This window comes from Taudactylus pleione, unplaced genomic scaffold (genome assembly GCF_031769625.1).
Source record: "Taudactylus pleione unplaced genomic scaffold, aTauple2 ptg000201l, whole genome shotgun sequence".
NCBI classification, from domain to species: Eukaryota; Metazoa; Chordata; class Amphibia; order Anura; family Myobatrachidae; genus Taudactylus; species Taudactylus pleione.
This window is the reverse complement of record NW_028284603.1, coordinates 30,434,916-30,453,960: the sequence shown is the minus strand read 5'-3', so window position 1 is coordinate 30,453,960 and position 19,045 is coordinate 30,434,916. Positions and strand designations below refer to the sequence as shown.

The 19,045-nt window shown below is 43.1% G+C and overlaps 1 protein-coding gene across 3 annotated transcripts in view; it reads left to right on the top strand.

Moving 5' to 3' along the window:
* The window catches only part of LPGAT1 (lysophosphatidylglycerol acyltransferase 1), a 153,923-nt gene that overhangs the window by 96,557 nt on the left and 38,321 nt on the right, over positions 1-19,045 (top strand). For all 3 annotated transcript variants that reach the window (XR_015878990.1, XM_088477550.1, XM_088477549.1), the window contains exons 3-4: positions 14,990-15,108; positions 17,748-17,843. Coding sequence is in view for 2 of the 3 variants with exons in the window: in XM_088477550.1 (XP_088333676.1) it covers positions 14,990-15,108; positions 17,748-17,843 (215 nt within the window). In the remaining variant the exon portion in view is untranslated. The remainder of the gene's footprint in view (positions 1-14,989; positions 15,109-17,747; positions 17,844-19,045) is intronic.

Genomic DNA, 19,045 nt, shown 5'->3' with positions numbered 1-19,045 from the left:
TATATATATATATATATATTTGATTCTAATTGTATAAGGAATTATTATTATTGATTTTAATATACACACTGTAACACTTTACTAAATTGGGGTCCTACCTGACCTTTTCTGGGTCCCATCGGAAATTAAAGCTTTTAATCTTTAGTGTACAATGAGCCATTTTTCCATAATAGAGTCAAGTGCTGGTAATCAACATTAGAGCTGCCAGTGTTAACCAAAGTTTTAGGGGCCCATTTATTGAATATTTGAGGTAAAATCCCCGAAAACACTTGTTTAAATTTAATACACTGTTTAGCGCATGCCCTTTCCACCCCACTCTCTAGATAGATAGATATCTATCTATCTATTAATATTAGAGAGAGAGATCTGTGTATGTACTGTGTATTTTTATATATATATATATATATATATATATATATATGTCAGGTCCATAAATATTGGGACATTGACAGAATTTTCAGAGTTTGGCCTCTATTCACCACCACAATGGTTTTGAAATGAAACAAACAAGATGTGCTTTAACTGCAGACTTTCAGATTTAATTTGAGGGTAATTACATCCAAATCGGGTGAATGGTGTAGGAATTACAACAGTTTCAATGTGTGCCTCCCACTTTTTAAGGGGCCAAAAGTAATGGGACTATCAACTCAAAAGCTATTTCATGGACAGGTGTGGGATTTTCCCTCGTTATTTCATTATCAATTAAGCAGGTAAAAGGTCTGGAGTTGATTCTAAATGTGACATTTGGAATCAGTTGCTGTCAACTCTCAATATGAGATCCAAAGAGCTGTCACTATCAGTGAAGCAAGCCATCATTAGGCTGAAAAATCAAAACAAACCCATCAGAGAGATAGCAAAAACATTAATCAACTGTTTGGAACATTCTTAAAAAGAAAGAACGCACCAGAGAGCTCAGCAACACCAAAAGACCCGTAAGACCACGGAAAACAACTGTGGTGGATGACAGAAGAATTATTTCCCTGGTGAAGAAAAACCCCTTCACAACAGTTGGCCAAATCAAGAACACTCTACAGGAGGTAGATGTATATGTGTCAAAGTCAACAATCAAGAGAAGACTTCACAAGAGTGAATGTAGACAGTTCACCACAAGATGCAAAACATTGGCGAGCCACAAAAACAGGAAGACCAGATTAGAGTTTGCCAAACAACATCTAAAAAAGCCATTACAGTTCTGGATCAACATCCTATGGACAGATGAGACAAAGATCAACTTGAACCAGAGTGATGGGAAGAGAAGGAAAGGAACTGCTCATGATCCAAAACATACCACCTCATCAGCGAAGCATGGTGGTGGTAGTGTCATGGCGTGGGCATGTATGGCTGCCAATGGAACTGGTTCCCTTGTATTTATTGATGATGTGACTGCTGACAAAAGCAGCAGAATGAATTCTGAAGTGTTTCGGGCAATATTATATGCTCATATTCAGTCAAATGCTTCAGAACTCATTGGACGGCGCTTCACAGTGCAGATTGACAATGGCCCGAAGCATACTGCAAAAGCAACCAAAGAGTTTTTTAAGGCTAAAAAGTGGAATGTTATGCAATGGCCAAGTCAATCCCCTGACCTGAATCCGATTGAGCATGCATTTCACTTGATGAAGACAAAACTGAAGGGAAAATGCCCCAAGAACAAGCAGGAACTGAAGACATTTGCAGTAGAGGCCTGGCAGAGCATCACCAGGGATGAAACCCAGCGTTTGGTGATGTCTATGCGTTCCAGACTTCAGGCTGTAATTGCCTGCAAAGGATTTGCAACAAAGTATTAAAAAGTGAAAGATAGATTTAGGATTGTTTAGTTTGTCCCATTACTTTTGGCCCCTTAAAAAGTGGGAGGCACATATAGAAACCGTTGTAATTCCTACACCGTTCACCTGATTTGGATGTAATTACCCTCAAATTAAATCTGAAAGTCTGCAGTTAAAGCACATCTTGTTTGTTTCATTTCAAAGCCATTGTGGTGGTGAATAGAGGCCAAAATATGAAAATTCTGTCAATGTCCCAATATTTATGGACCTGACTGTATATATTATTATTATTACCAGTTATTTATATAGCGTACAGAAAATAGTTGGCCATTCACATCAGTCCCTGCCCCAGTGGAGCTTTACAATCTATGTTCCCTATCACATGCTCACACACATACACACAAGGGTTAATTTTATGTTTGGAGCCAATTAACCTACCAATATATTTTTGGAGTGTGGGAGGAAACTGGAGTACCCGGAGGAAACACACGCAAGCACAGGGAGAATATACAAACTCCACACAGTTAGGGCCGTGGTGGGAATCGAACCCACAACCTCAGTGCTGTGAGGCAGTAACGCTAACCATTACACCATCTGTGCTGTGTATATACACATACACATTTTTAAATTTTAATGTTTTTCAACTTAGAATTCTCATAAAAACTGTTACACTTCATGCAGTGCAATGATTCCTATATCAAATTAAGGGAAATTTAATGCTGAATTCAACACAATAAACAGAGGTCACATATTTGCATTACAAGGGAAGTTATGCAGTGAAAACAACACTTATGGTGAAAATCCTTGTGCACTTATGATGTTACTGTCCTATTGGTATTTCGTTGGGTATCCTTTATTTTTCAAGACAGCAGCACAGCGACGTGGCATTGAGCCAACCAATGTTTGGAGCTTCTCCTTTATGTGGTGCCATGAGACAATTATAGCCTCAATTAATTGCCTTTTATTGGATGGACGCCTCAGATGTACCAGTTTTTTTTTTTTTCAAACGGAACCACAAATGTTCTATGGGGTTCAGGTCTGGGCTGTTTGCTGGCCATCCCAGCACCTGTATGTCATTCTCCGTGATCCACTGTTTGCATATCCTTGCAGTGTGGTAGGGAGCTGTATCCTGCTGGAAATGGGGCATTATCTGGAAAAAGTTCCCTGATCGAAGGTAGAAGTTTTGGTTTTAGTATGGTGTCAATGTACTTTCTACTGTTCAGTGTGCCATGTATGACATAAAGGCGGCCTACAGCATCTGCTGTTATACATACCCAGATGATAACACTTGTAGGATTCTTTGTTGTCGCTTGAATGCAATCTGGATGTGCCTCTTCCCTGATGTGACGTCTCCGATATTTTCTCCCACCACTGCCTAATATCGATATCTTAGTTTTGTCACTCCATATCACTTGTTTCCACTGACCTTCTGTCCATGCAATGTGTTCTTTTGCCCACTGTATTCATTTCCTCCACTGCTTTTTATTCAGCAATGGCTTTTTTCGGGCAATCCTACCTTTTAGGCCAACCTCCGTTAGTCTTCTCCATACCGTTCTTGCACTGACAAAAACACCAGTTGCACTCAGTTCACTGCTAATGGCCACAGATGACATCCATCTGTCCCTGACGCAAATTAATTTTATTCTCCTATCATCAACTGGTAGTAGCTGTTACTATAATCCACTTCTTGAATCTAGAGCTTGGCTAGCGCTTCCCTGGGAGACCCTAGACTGCAGCCGGATAACGGGGATGTCCGGTAAGGCGATTCCCTGCTTGCGGGGAATCGCGTCTGAATGCAGTCTTTACACCCGGCTGTGGAGACCAACCCGGGGGATGCTGTTGTGGGGCGACTAGTGCGTGTGCTCCCCCACTACACCACCAGAGCAGTAAAATCTGGCGTCTGGGGCCTTTGTTAAGCCAGTAGACCCGGGGGTTAATACAGCAGTGGGGAGGCAAGCTCTCCCCTAACAGCCCCTCCCCCAGCTCAGTGTGATGTCTTCCCACATCTGAGCTGCTCCTCCTCCCTAATGCGACGCTCAGGTGCCTTTTAATCAGGGGTTTTCTGAAGCTGTAGGTGTCAAGCGCTTATACGCCCCCACGCTTCCTCCCACTGTGGGGTACCAACAGCAGTTACAGCCTGCTAGGTTGGTACCACCCATACATCCTTCCTGGATGGATGCTTATGCCCAACCCAGCTCAGGATATGGCTCATACGTCTGCCGCCTTTCAGCAAGATATTTTAAAGGGGGACAAACCGTTAGCCACCAAAGCACATAGGGGCACTGTATTATTTCAGTCTGCCCAGCTTTCAAATTCTGACACATCATCTAAGGAGGCAGATGATGCACAGGGTTCTCCGTCGAGATCCCCCTCGGGTGGCGACGACCATCATTCGATGGTGGATGTTCCTTCTCTAGTAAGGGCGATTTAAGTCAATCTTGAACATAGAGGATGAGTAACCGGCACCTAAGCCTAAAACCCCAATGTTTAAACGACTAAAGGTGGTCAAGGCTGAATTCCGTCAATCCGAACAGCTAACTGAGCTTATGGGGAAAGCATGGAATATTCCTAACAAACTCTTCCAGATTCCATGAAGACTAGCTCTTTTTACCCTCTCCCATCTGGTGAGTGTACTAAATGGGAAGTCCCTCCTATGGTGGATTCTCATGTAGCACTTTTAGTTAAAAGCTCTACGTTGCCTATACCATCCGCATCCTCCCTTAACAATGCTACAGAAAACTAGAAACTTGTCTTAAGTCTGTTTACTCATTTTCTAGCGCTATTACTAGGCTGACTAGGGTCGCAGCCTGGGTTGCTAAGGCTGTTGAAGGATGGACGAATGCACTGGAAGACAGCATGTCATCAGACACTACCAGGTAGCAACTGGCCTTCATCTCCCATATTCGGGAGGCGGCCTCTTATTTGAAAGAAGCTGCGTTGGATACTGGACTCCTTGCTTCTAAAGCTTCTGCGACCTCTGTAGTCGCCTGCAGAGTCCTATGGGTAAGATCCTGGACAGCGGACTCGTAATCTAAGAAAGCCCTCGAATCCTTGCCTTTCTCTGTTTGGCGCAGTATTGGACAAGATAGTGGTTACTCTGGCAGCCTCAAAATTTGCTTTTTTGCCATCAGCCGCTACTCATAGGTCTTCTTTTCGGGCCTTTCGTCCCCAAGGTAAGGCAAAAAGACAGACAGGTTTTTTTTCCAAGGCAGCCTGCTTCAGACAAGACCAACAAGTCTAGATCTAAGCAGCCTTGGGCGACCAAACATCTAGCTCCTAAGTGTGACAACAAACCTTCCGCCTGATGTTGCAGACCTACTCCTGGGTGATCTCAGGGTGGGAGACAGACTTCTGCGGTTCACCGACTCATGGCATCAGACAATCACAGACGCCTGGGTCAGAGAAGTGGTCTCTCGTGGATACGCTCTCACTTTCCGTAGACGTCCTCCCAGCAATATTTTTGTACAGGTCTTCCATCAGACCCCATCAAAGCCCACGTCTTCGAGGAAGCCATTCACTCCCTGCTGAGTTCAGGTGTGGTAATACCTGTTCCTTCGTACCTTCGAGGAACTGGTTTCTATTCCAATCTCTCTTTGATTCAGAAGCCGAATGTGTCTCATCGGCCTATTCTGAATCTCAAACCCCTCAACATGTTTATCAGAGTGGTATGTATATAGAGAGAGGTTGCGCTCAGTAGTATAATGAAATTAAAAATAAAAATTACCATATGAAATATCCTTTGAACACCATTAGTTTAATCTAAAATATAACATAATACAAATAAAACACAATATATAAACACAATGATAAAACATGTGTATATTCACTACTGGAAATAGATGAAAAGATACTCTGTTGAACCAGCTTTTGGCTGATGAATGTAGGAATTGCTATTGCCAGTAAGTATGAAGCACAATAAATGGACCAACTTGTCTGTGACTAAAAGGTCCTGAAATAAATTAAAATGATACACAATGATGCAAGTACTGGTGCAAGGAAATAAAGGCTCAGTCACATCATCATCGGACTTAAATATGCTGACTGGTTTGATATGGTAGGTTACCAAGGTTTGTAGGCGTTATTGAAGTCATACAACTTTAAAATGCAGAGACCTTGAATCAGGGTGTTTCAGCAGTCCGCTCTGTTATACCCCGCTGCCGCCGACAATTACCTCACTGTCATCCCGACACAGACACGGCGTGAGGTGTTCCTGTATGGAACTTTGGCTGTGTCTCTGATATCCCGCTGCTGCCGACAAGTACGTCTGTGTCTTCCCGACACTGGATCAGTGTGAGGTGTCCTTGTTAGGAACTAAAACTGTTGTGCGGTTCCTTGTGCTGCCAGTGATCGCAGTGGTACCAGTAGTTGGTCAGTGGTTTAACCAAAGTTGGGGATCAGAATCCAATAAATGGCAATCCAAACAGTGTCTTTTGAAAAGTCTCAGCGGTGGTATAACCTGTAGTCTAACGCGTTTCCCTGTCTATCGACAGCTTTGTCAGAGGCAGTGTAGTTGTTTCCCTCTTGTACGGGGAATATAAACCCTCTTTCATTAGCTCTAAAATCGGATCACTTATGATGGGAGAGGCGGACTACGTAGCTAGCTATAGTAAAAGACTTTCATATGGGCAAGGTTTATCAGAGTGCCCAAGTTCCGCATGGAGATTTCAAGAGCTATTGTTCTGGCAATGGAACCTGGGGATTTTATTGTTTCCCTGGACATTCAGGATGCGTATCTGCATGTGCCTATTACGCCATCCCACCAACTATTTCTATGGTTTGCTGTTCTGCAGCGACAGACCAAATGGCAGTGTCTAAAACTGGTAATGTCAACGGCCCCTCAGGTCTTTACCAAGATAATGGCAGTTATGTTTGTCTATCTGAGGCGTCAGGTAGTCGGAATCACTGGTGATGTCAGTGGGGCCGCCCCCAAACAAAGGGCAGGCGTTCGCATGGGAACGCCTCCGTTTGTGAAGCCACACTTACAAAACTGGGCGAGCTGTTGATCAACATCGACAGCCACCCCTTTTGTAGTGAGCCATGGAGCGAGTGATTTTTGCGCTCGCTCTGGGGCTCGCACACGCCGCACGTGCGCACTGGGCCACCATCGACCCGCTTGCGAGCGGGTCTGAATCAGGCACAGTGTACAGAGCGCTCCCTTTTGCGCGACACCTTCTCCAGGGAAGGCCGGTCCAAATCCTGTCCGACAATGTGACCACAGTTGCCTACCTCAGCCATCAGGTAGGCATGCGAAGTCGGGCAGCCATGCGGGAAATAGCACACATACTAATGTGGACTGAACGTTATCTCCCGGCAATCTTTGCAGTATTCATCCCCGGAGTCCTCAACTGGGAAGCGGACTTCCTAAGTCGTCAGCATGTACACGCAGGAGAATGGGCTCTTCACCAGGATGATTGTCAACTCCAGGTGCACAAATGGGGTCTGCCAGACAAAGACCTCATGGCCTCGCATCACAACCACAAGGTCCCCAGGTGGGGCCAGGCCCAGAGACGACTCAGCAGATTTTTAGAGCTTTCAGCTCTAGCAGTGCGATGGAATTTCAATCTTGCATACCTTTTTCCTCTGATTTCCCTTCTCCCAAGGGTTCTCCGGAAATTCAAGCAGGAAGGTGGCATGGTGATACTGATATCTCCAGCTTGGCCCAGGCGCCACTGGTTCACCGGTCTACGGAGTCTTTCCATAGACACTCCTCCTTTTACACTACCTCTATGGCCAGAGCTGTTAGCACAGGGTCCTTGTCTGCACTCGGACCTCCCTCGTCTGTCTTTGACGGCGTGGCTCTTGAGTTATCCCTCTTAAGAGCCAAAAGTTTCTTTAGCTCTATGGTCAGGACAATGCTTGGGATGAGGAGCCTTCCTCAGCCCGCATATGTCACAGAGCTTAGCACTCTTATTTTTAAGGGTGCTCATCCAGATGTTATGGTCCTATAGTTTTAGGGGTTGCTGGGTGCTTGCTTTTTATTTATTTTTTTTCTTATCTAGGACAGAGCTGTCCTCAGTACCTGGATGGTTACCTTCCATAAGTGGTATCCCGGGGTTTTCATTTTGATTGAAGAGTGTGTGGTTCCGGTTTGTCGGACCTTCATGTACGGTTTGTCGTGGCGCTTTTCCTAGACAATTGTGCAGGGAGGCCTTTGAGACTTTTGCCTCTCAGGATGATTCCTTTGGGCGCAGGATTCTCCTTTCTGCTCAGGAGCGTCCCCACCCTTAGGGGAAACCTCTTTAGGACGTCCCCATGGTAATCCCTGTGGACCCCCTATGGACCCTGAAGAAGAAATTAAGAGTTATGGTAAAAACTTACCCTTGTTAACTCTATTTCTTCGAAGTCCATAGGGTCCACAGGGCGCCCACCCTGACGCACCTGGCTTCATTGGGTATTTTTCTCTTGGTCACTGATTCCCTCATCTTTTGTGAGCGTGTTCTTTGAGAGTAATTTTCTTCCTTCTCCTCTCTCCTACTCCTGCCTTGCGCTTGCTTACAAAACTGGGTGCCTTTAGCTGGGGGCGGGCTATATGTGGAGGAGGGCCGGTGCATCCTGGGAGCTAAAGCTTTAACTGTTTGGTGCATGGCTCACTCAAACCATCTATACCCCATGGCAATCTCTGTGGACTTCTAAGAAATAGAGTTAACAAGGGTAAGTCCTTACCATAACTCATATATATATATATATATATATATATATATATATATATATATATATATATATATATATTATATTATATTGTTAGTGTGTGTGTGTGACAGGAGGGAGGTGGGCACTACAGAATACATGGAGTAGCAGGATGCATGAGTAATGTAGTTCACAAGAAGAACACTGCTCTCCAGGACCAGATTCCAAACACCAAAAGTGTTTCTGTAGGTATACAGCATATTTAATCCAGCACTGTTTCGGGCAGCTATGTACCCTTTTGTCATGCTACAAATATAACAGAGAGGTGTATATATAGGCTTGATTTGAAAGAAAAAAAAAGGTGCAAAAACTAAGGCCCGCTATGATGTATTAATCGGTAAACAAAGACAATGAAGACCAACCAGTTATGCACTAGTATTTAGCTATAGAGGCTGCAGTAAAAGACACATTCTGTGATCCGAAAATACCAATTCCATGTGAATTACATATGTCATAATAATCAATTGAAGCCATAATTCAATCACATGTGAGTTTAACAGGACATATGATATAGTACATTTATATCAGTAAATATGCATTCCCCATTCTTACGGTTATTAACAACAAAAGACCCACAGATCAGCTTAAAGGAGCCCTCACACTGGATAACTCACAAAAGATGTGATGTCGTCAACTATTTCCCTTGAACTCCCCGGGCAACTCATCGTCACTCCTGGACAGACGATATCTTGCTAAACTGTGCAATGTGACTAACAACCGTTCGTGCGTCCTTAATGATTTCCAGTGCATCGTTAAGGAGATTGGCAGGTCTTACCTGCAGTACTGTAGGTAAGATCTGAAGACACGACAAACGACCCGCTGGACTGCGCATCAGACCGTTATCGTTCCTTGAAGCTGCACGTTTTTAAACGATGTATCTTTCCGATGCAAATCGTGCCTAAAATCATCCAGTGAGTGGGCAGCTTAAGAGTTTAAGATTGAGCCCAGTTGCTGCATATTAGAAAAGTAATGGTAAACTAGGTTGTGCTTTACCTGAGAGCTGAATGTCTGAAGCTGACAGATGTGCATGAAATAAGGGGGCTGTGGCTGTTGCTCTCCAAGTGCCAAAAGCACTAGTAGAATTGGTAATACAGATAATCTGGCCAGATGTCCTAACAGGGTTACAAGAATAATATACAGTCAGGTGCATAAATATTGGGACATTGACAGAATTTTCATATTTGGCCTCTATTCACCACCTCAATGGCTTTGCAGTTAAAGCACATCTTGTTTGTTTCATTTCAGACTTTCAGATTTAACTTGAGGGTAATTACACCTTACATCAGGTGAACGGTGCAAGAATTACAACGGTTTCTAAATGTGCCTCCCACTTTTTAAGGGGCCAAAAGTAATGGGACAAACTAAACAACCCTAAATCTAACTTTCACTTTTTAATACTTTGTTGCAAATCCTTTGCAGGCAATTACAGCCTGAAGTCTGGAACGCATAGACATCACCAGACGCTGGGTTTCATCCCTGGTGATGCTCTGTCAGGCCTCTACTGCAAATGTCTTCAGTTCCTGCTTGTTCTTGGGGCACTTTCCCTTCAGTTTTGTCTTCATCAAGTGAAATGCATGCTCAATCTGATTCAGGTCAGGGGATTGACTTGGCCATTGCATAACATTCCACTTTTTAGCCTTAAACTCTTTGGTTGCTTTTGCAGTATGCTTCGCGTCATTGTCCATCTGCACTGTGAAGCGCTGTCCAATAAGTTCTGAAGCATTTGACTGAATATGAGCATATAATATTGCCCAAAACACTTCAGAATTCATTCTGCTGCTTTTGTCAGCAGTCACATCAACAAATACAAGGGAACCAGTTCCATTGGCAGCCATACATGCCCACGCCATGACACTACTACCACCATGCTTCACTGATGAGGTGGTATGTTTTGGATCATGAGCAGTTCCTTTCCTTCTCCATACTCTTCTCTTCCCATGGCTTTCATACAAGTTGATCTTTGTCTCATCTGTCCTTAGGATGTTGTTCCAGAACTGTAATGGCTTTTTTAGATGTTGTTTGGCAAACTCTAATCTGGTCTTCCTGTTTTTGTGGCTCACCAATGGTTTACATCTTGTGGTGAACCCTCTATATTCACTCTTGTGAAGTCTTCTCTTGATTTGTTGACTTTGACACATATACACCTACCTCCGGGAGAGTGTTCTTGATTTGGCCAACTGTTGTGAAGGGTTTTTTCTTCACCAGGGAAATAATTCTTCTGTCATCCACCACAGTTGTTTTCCGTGGTCTTCCGGGTCTTTTGGTGTTGCTGAGCTCTCCGGTGTGTTCTTTCTTTGTAAGAATGTTCTAAACAGTTGATTTGGCCACACCTAATGTTTTTGCCATCTCTCTGATGGGTTTGTTTTGATTTTTCAGCCTAATGATGGCTTGCTTTACTGATAGTGACAGCTCTTTGGATCTCATATTGAGAGTCGACAGCAACTGATTCCAAATGTAAATGTCACACCTAGATTCAACTCCAGACCTTTTACCTGCTTAATTGATAATGAAATAACGAGGGAATAGCTCTCACCTGTCCATGAAATAGCTTTTGAGTTGATAGTCCCATTACTTTTGGCCCCCTTAAAAAGTGGGAGGCACATATAGAAACCGTTGTAATTCCTACACCATTCATCTGATTTGGATGTAATTACCCTCAAATTAAATCTGAAAGTCTGCAGTTAAAGCACATCTTGTTTGTTTCATTTCAAAGCCATTGTGGTGGTGAATAGAGGCCAAAATATGAAAATTCTGTCAATGTCCCAATATTTATGCACCTGACTGTAGGCAACTGGATTGCCGGGGATAGGTGGAGCAGCTGAGGGCAAGTAATAAAGACCCAAAATACCTCCAGGTCCCGGTTTCGACGATTTGGAATTGAATGCGGGGATACGCGGGGACAAGCGTGATATTTTTTTGCACCCAAAACCTCCAATGTCGTAGAAAAGTCCAGCAACGGACATTTCACATCTAATTGAATATGGCCCTTAGTTCCTTGTACAGGGTTGGAATTTTAATTTGCAAACCTTATTCCAAATAAACGTGCAAGTAGCATGTGTGCCCACATCTGCAGGGGTAGCATGTGTGCCCACATCTGCAGGGGTAGCATGTGTGCCCACATCTGCAGGGGTAGCATGTGTACCTGCCTTACTACTAGTCATAATCCTGAGTTAATACTTTCACCTGCCCTATGCTAGGTGCAAAAGATATGCCTCCTAACAGGCAGTTTTTCACTCATGCCCTGGTCTGCATAGCCTACACAGCCTCACTGAACTTTTACTACGTGAGAAAGCCCCAGCACCAATGCTTATGACTTGGCACTAGTTGTACATACTTAAGCAGCGCACATGTAGTGTGTATTCATGCAAGATACACTTGGTACACAGGCAACACTGCCTCAGCACCTAGCCGTGCACACTTGGGGGTATACACTGTAGTTCTACAAGCACTAGCATACAAGAACAGACATGGACTGTCAGTGCAAGATGCCACGTGTATTATCTCTAATACACGCACTTCACTTGCACAGAATTATGGTGCATACACACTGTCAGATCTGTCAGATGACTGATTTTATCAACGATTTGAACCTTTCAGACAGTATTAAAATGAATGAAATCGTCGAAAACTGACTGCAAACAGACTATGGGCCTGATTCAGACCCACTCGCGAGCGGCTGTACGCTCGCAAGTGGGTCGATGGTCTGCACTGAGCATGCGCACGACGGAGGGAGCTCCGTCGTGCGCATGCGCCAGACACGACGAGCGAAGGACTTTCCTTCGCTCGTTGTGTCCGATCAAAGGGGGCGTGCTGTCAATGTTGATTGACAGCACGCCCCCTTTGGTGGGCGTGCCGGGGGCGTGCCTCCCTGACGGGGGCGTTCCCACGGGAACGCCTCCCGTCAGAAGCCGGCCCACTGACATCACTAGTGATGTCAGTGGGAGTGATTTTGGCTCTGATAGAGCCAAAATCACTCCGGAGCTTGCGGTTGAAAACCTCAACCGCAGGCTCCGGCTCGCAATTTCGATGGTCGCGATGGTCACGACCATCGCGGCCATCAAAATGCACGCTCGTATAGCCTGTGGGTGGTGACCCACAGCTATACGAGCGTCCAGGAGGACGCTCCATGAAAAAGGAGCCCGGCCCTCATGCAGAGCGTGCGCTCTGCTCAGAGCGTACGGCTCTGAATGAGGGCCTATGTCAGATATCATTATCTAACAACAGATCTGACCGTGTGTATGCACCATTACTCTGGTACTCCCCAGCCAAGTATATCAGGATAGACCCAGTGCTAGTAAGCTACGTGCAGGAGGCTGATGGTTAGTTTGAGCTCCCCACAAAAGAGGAAGGGCCTGGTTGTGCCAGCATTTTGAGTTTTCACACTCCAATCCACATGATATGAAATCCTACAGTTTGGAGGTGAAAAGTTCTGGCAATGTGCCAAAGAAAAAAATAAAATCAGTAAATGTACTCCCTGTCTTTCCAAGTGCAGAGGCCCTATAACATTGCTGTACTACACACTCCTGAGAGTTTTTTCTTTTCAGCTTTATAAAATCTTTTTTATTTTTTTTTTCCCAATTTTTCTTTCTATTGATCCAAATGGCAATCTCGTACATACATTATTAAAATGTTTCTGCAGCAATTTTCACTAGAATGATTGACTTCACATGCCTCAGTAATGTCACTAGGCTACATAGTCATGAATATGGATTCAGCTCACAGTATGGCTGCCTCTTGCACCGACACTTTCATTGGTGCAACCCCCATACACTGTCTTTGTTTTGGTTTTTAAATTTCAAATGATATACCTTGTTACCATGAAGCTGTTAAAGTGTTACAAAAGATAACTCCGATTTCCTCATTGGATGTGAGGGGTAGAGTTATATGATTGCCATTGCAAAAACAAACCTCTGACACATGGAAGTGTTTGTATTATATCTCTACCATGGGAGTGCAGCCTGATCTGAGTAAAAGCTAGTCAATCAAGGACCTTTTCATTGGTCACGTGATGGCAGAGGAAGATGGGATTCCCAAAATCTCAATACTCTTGAAATGACTCTGGTTGCTATGGCAATCATACGAGCAAACTATAAACCAGTGTTGGCTAACCTTGACACTCCAGCTGTTATGGAACTACATAACCCAGCATGCACTGCTACAGTTTTGCTATTAGGGCATGCTAAAACTGTGGCAGGGCATGCTGGGATATATAGTTCCACAACAGCTGGAGTGTCAAGGTTAGCCAACACTGCTATAAACCCTACTAAATGTGTGTGTGTGTTTTTACTGATGAATTAAAACTGTGTTAATCTTGAAGACACTTGAAGTGAAGGATTCTTATTCCTGTTTGGGACTAGTTTGTCCCTATTTTTTTCACAATTGTCATTTTAGTATGCAGAGTTAACACAATACACACAATGTTCTCTCTCTGTTTGATTTTCATATACCCTAACATATACGGTGGTCATATAACTGAAGATATTCTGATTTAAGTTGAGTTGCTGAATTTACCTATTATTTTGCACTGCACCAAGAGGTGTCACATTGTTATGTATTTTATTACACATTTGAGGCGCTTTCTGAACACTTTATTTGTTTCATATTTTTTTATGTGTGGTTAACAAACACATTTACACTGGTTTAAAGCTGCCACTCCTATATCGAATGAGGAGTGTTATTTAGATTGCACATGTTTTGTAGTATTGAGATTGTACCTGTCCGCTTTACTGTCTTCATTATTTCATATATACATACATTTAATATGTCAAATGTTGGGTCCGGCACTCTTCTGTCCAAATAATCGTTTGGTGGCTCTGACTTCCTCACCGAAACGTTGAAATAAACGCCACGTATTTCACTTCATCTTCAGCCTCTGAGTGCCGCCGCCTTCAGTCTCTCTCTCTCTCTCTCTCTCTCTCTCTCTCTCTCTCTCTCTCTCTCTCTCATATGTATATATAGAGATATATGTATGTATATGTAAATTATTTAAACATGCTCTGTAATAATCTAAGTTTTACTTCAAACTGTGGGGGCGATTCAATTTAGCTGGAGTTGCATAGCACTGGGAATTGGTCCTGGAGCTATTCAATTTAGAGCGCTGTTTAGTCCGATACAAGTTAAATTGGAGAACGTTGGTTCTCGCGACTTTAACCTGGCTGTTTAGACGCGAGAACCGATACTCTCCGACTAAAGTGCTGGTCACAAAGGCTGATGGCACTGCACTAAGCCGGCAAACAGCCTAGCGGCCGGCACTTTAGTCGGAGGGTGCGTTAAGAAATCATTTAGTCGACCTAACGGCACGCTGAATTGAATAGCTCTGGGACCAACTTACTGGCGCTTTTCAACTCCTCTGATTTGAATCGCCACCTATATTTCATTTAAAATCAAGGAATGTTGCTTCCAAAATATTGCAATAACATTTCCTGTAGGTTAATCATTAAAGTAGTAGCAGGCAATGCTATTAATATTTTTTATCACAATTAATTATGTTCGATCTCTTTAAAGCCCTAATGATGGGATTTTCTTGTGATTTGCAGTTGTTGAATGGGGCGACAACGTTCACACGATCACAGAAGATGAAGCTGTAATGTTGGTGAATCATCAAGCAACTGGAGATGTCTGCACATTAATGATGTGCCTACAGGACAAAAGCACGGTATGATGCATTTCTCTCTGTGGAAACTTGTGTATAGTAGATTGTAGAGTTGCTAAGTGGGGATAAGTTGCAGCTCTTACAGCCCAGCACAGAACACACTGCAGTTCCTGTGATCTAATTTAATGCTTTTTAAAAAGTTTATTTTATTTTATTTTATTTTTTTCTTACAAAGAAACCTTTTTGTCTTCAGTGATAGGAGTCCCCTCGTTTTATTTTCAGTCTTTCTTAAGGGGGCCTGATGCCTGCATGCTATGGTGGCAGACATCTTGTCAGTTGCACCAATATTTTTGGAAATGCAGCCTAATCACTAATGTTGGTTAATGAGGTATTGGTTCTTATGCTGTTCTGTGGCCCAGCCCACAACATGTTCGTCTCCATTGTGTGCTTATGTGACAGGAGCACTTTATCGCCGTGGAATCAAGACTCTATGGAACAAAGTAGAATGGGCATAGATTAGCGAAGTGATATCCAATCTTTTACTTGGTGAAAACCACGTCATACTGTTCTAGCCTCCTAAAAATACATATTCAAACTTTTGAAGTAACTATTTTATTAATTTGTTCAAAGCTACAATAGCAGGGCCCAATTTGTTTTTAAACACTGGTAACACATCTGATTACTGTGGCTTCTTCCCCTCATTTGCATAAAATGCCACTGGCATTGGGGTGGAACTATCTACAAAAGAGAGGGAGTAAAAGTCAGAGTTTGAACCTTTAAAATAATGTGGAAATTGATAACTTGTCTAAAATAATATGCCTTCAGCACAGATTCCGGCTGCCAATTGAAGAAGCGCAAACCAGGTACTACATAGCCCCTGACCTTGTCCTGTGCTCCCCCTCCTGTTCCAGCCAGCCCTCCCTACCCTGTCCCCCCCTCTCTGCTCTAAGCCTCCCCAGCTAGTCCAGCCAGCCTTCCCTGTCCCTCTTCCTAGTCTATACAGCCTTCCTTGCCATCCCCCCCAGTCCAGACAGCCCTCCCTGCCCTGTGTGTGTCTCCTGTAGTCCAGCCAGCCAGCCCTATCCACCCCCCCCAGTCAGGCCGGGCCTCCCTACCCTGCCCCCCCCCCCCTCTCTGCCCACCCCTTTAGTCCAGCCAGCTTTTCCTGTCCCCCTCCTAGTCCAGCGCCAAACTTCCCTGCCCCGTGTGTCTCCCCCTAGTCAGCCAGCCATCCCTGTCCTGCCCCACCCCCTTTCGGCCCTGAGCCTACCCCCCCCCCCAGTCCACCCAGCGTTTCCTGCATAAACAATTACCAATTATGCGCTAAGACAGCCACAATAGAATAATAATTTATCCAATAATATATTGGTGTATTCCAAGCAGCAATTCCCAAATTAGACCTCTCTGTCTCCAGAGGTCAGAAAGTGTGACATAAATTAAATGATAACCTGAGGAGCGCTTAATATTCACAATTTTAATCCCCTTTGGTAATACAATATTGATATAAATATATAGATTATGAATCAATGGAAGATGAGTGTTGACACACAAACCACTTTAATCATTCCAAAACACTTTGTTAAAATTCAAAAATACATAAAACTTTTCTTATAACCTGTCATCTCAATTATAAGGAACAGCATTGCTGAACAAATCTTTGTCAATTGTGACGACAATCACCCAACGCGTTTTGTGTATCACTACTTCATCCGGGGTTCTGTGGCCTCTCTTGACTTGCTTGTCTCAAAATTTGTAAAAAAAACACCCTTTTAATGATGGCTAGTACTGGTTGATTCGTTAGACAGCTCCTGAGTATTTTTAAATCCTTAATTATACATAAAACGTTTGTTCTATCTTTCAGACTTAAATTCTGGTCTCCCAGGTTTGGATTTTGACTTAAAAAATCTTTAGATGTAAAAGAGGTGCATAATCCTCATACTGAGACAAAATATCTCCTTAATTGCTTGCTCCTGTTGTATAACAGATCATATATAAATCCCAGACTTCTCTAAGGCTTCTTTAACAAAAATATCTTCCTTAATTACTTGCTCCTGTGCAAATCCCAGACTTTTCTAATGCTTCTTTAACAGAAGAATAGTCCTCCACCCTTGTGAATCTGGAGGCAATTTCTGTCGCACTTTACATATTCATCACAGTTTCCCTGTCCTTTCTGTGCAGTATACAGTACTATATTAGTGATTCCGATGTCTGCAATATAGGAAGGTACCAACGCTTGCACTGTAATTCACAGCAAGTATCTGTTTCATTGGTGTGTGTATATTGTGTATTATGTTATATTAATTGGGCTTATTGTGAAGGTCTGGCTTTGATGGTCACCAATGACTTACAACAGCATGTGTTTCTAGTTCATGCCTGTTATACTATCACGGTAAAATATTTGTTCTTTACAAACCATAACAAGTAAGACTAATGTATATATCCGAACATCACTGCTGGCCTGAAAGGGTTTTACTGTTGCTGTCAATGTGCTCGGGTTCAAACCCCATAATCCCTGAATCTGCCGGAACAGTGTAGTAGATGGAGTTTGTAGGACTACACTTGGTCCAGTGTAACAGGAGACTCCAGTATCAATTGTAGCAACTACTACAAGATTTCTGAATTCCTGTCCTAAATTTTCATGCTTTAATGCAGATCTAAAACTAACTTGTTTGCAAAGATTGATTATTACCCTTTGATCATAGGTGGTTCGGCAAATGATGTGGCTGATGGACCATATATTCAAATATACAAATTTCGGTATTGTGTCCCTTGTACACGGAGACTTTTTCATCCGACAGGTAACCCCCAATTCATTGTTACTGTATTTTTGTTTGGAAAGAAATTGCGCATGTAACTATAATAATGAATAAATATTTGTGATTACTTTTGGTGTTATGGGGTCACAAAGGTATCTCCCCACCTCTGCCCCCTCGATCCTTAATCCAAACGCCTAACATGTTGTGAGACGCTTTGAGTTATCTCCTCACCTAGGTCACACTAGACATTATTTATGTCAGTGGTTCCCAAATGTTTTCGAATCACGGCACCATAGAGTATCAGCATTTATTCCACAGCACCCCTGGGCCAAAACTTTCTTATTGAGAAATTTAGCAAAAATTCTATGAAGTAAATTGTGGTTATAAGTCACCCTTAAGGTCAGTTATGTGCTGGCTGACAGGACTGCGCTTCTTTTTGTACACATATTTTTGCCAGTGCTAATGGCTGCCAATCGCATGGACTAAAAATAATTTTATTTGGTACTGGACCACAAACCCAGGCACCCCTGCAAGTGCCCTGAGGCACCCCAGGGTGCCACGGCACCCAGTTTGGGAACCACTGATTTATGGTTATAACAGGGTAAATCTGTCTGCAACCTCGTAATCTACTTAATGGTTGTAAGATGTACTTTAGGCAACCATTTAAGTACACACCAATTCAGTAAAGATGAGCGCCATATTTTAAACTATTCTGCAAACTATTTGCCTCTTTATGCGTTTGCCAGAGAGTTTTGCACATGTTGCTGTTGGAATATGACACTGAATGTTCCCGGGACGATCACAGAGCACCATGAATTGTTTGTCGTTGTCCCTGGTCTAAATTATAAACTTTGCGATATGGGAATATACAAATGGTGCAATATTAATGGCATGGAATGTGAATATTACTGGATTGTCCCACCTTTGGGGAACTATCTACATACAATGTTAAAGCAATTTTTCTCTGTTCTACATCCCAATCTCCTGGCCTGAAATTAGAGGGATTATTAATGCTGCTCCAAATACAAGGCTTGAAAGCCAGACACAAACTTGAAAATGGCTATGCGTACTAATTACTTCTGGTTAGACTTCTATTTTAAGGGTAAAGGACAACTTTGTAGTAAATCTGATATCTATAATAACTGGGACAATATAAAATGTGATTTTTTGCCTTTTCTATTTTTGTCAAACATGACCAAGACATAACTGTGGCTGCTGGCTCAGCTACCGTCTTAATAAATGCC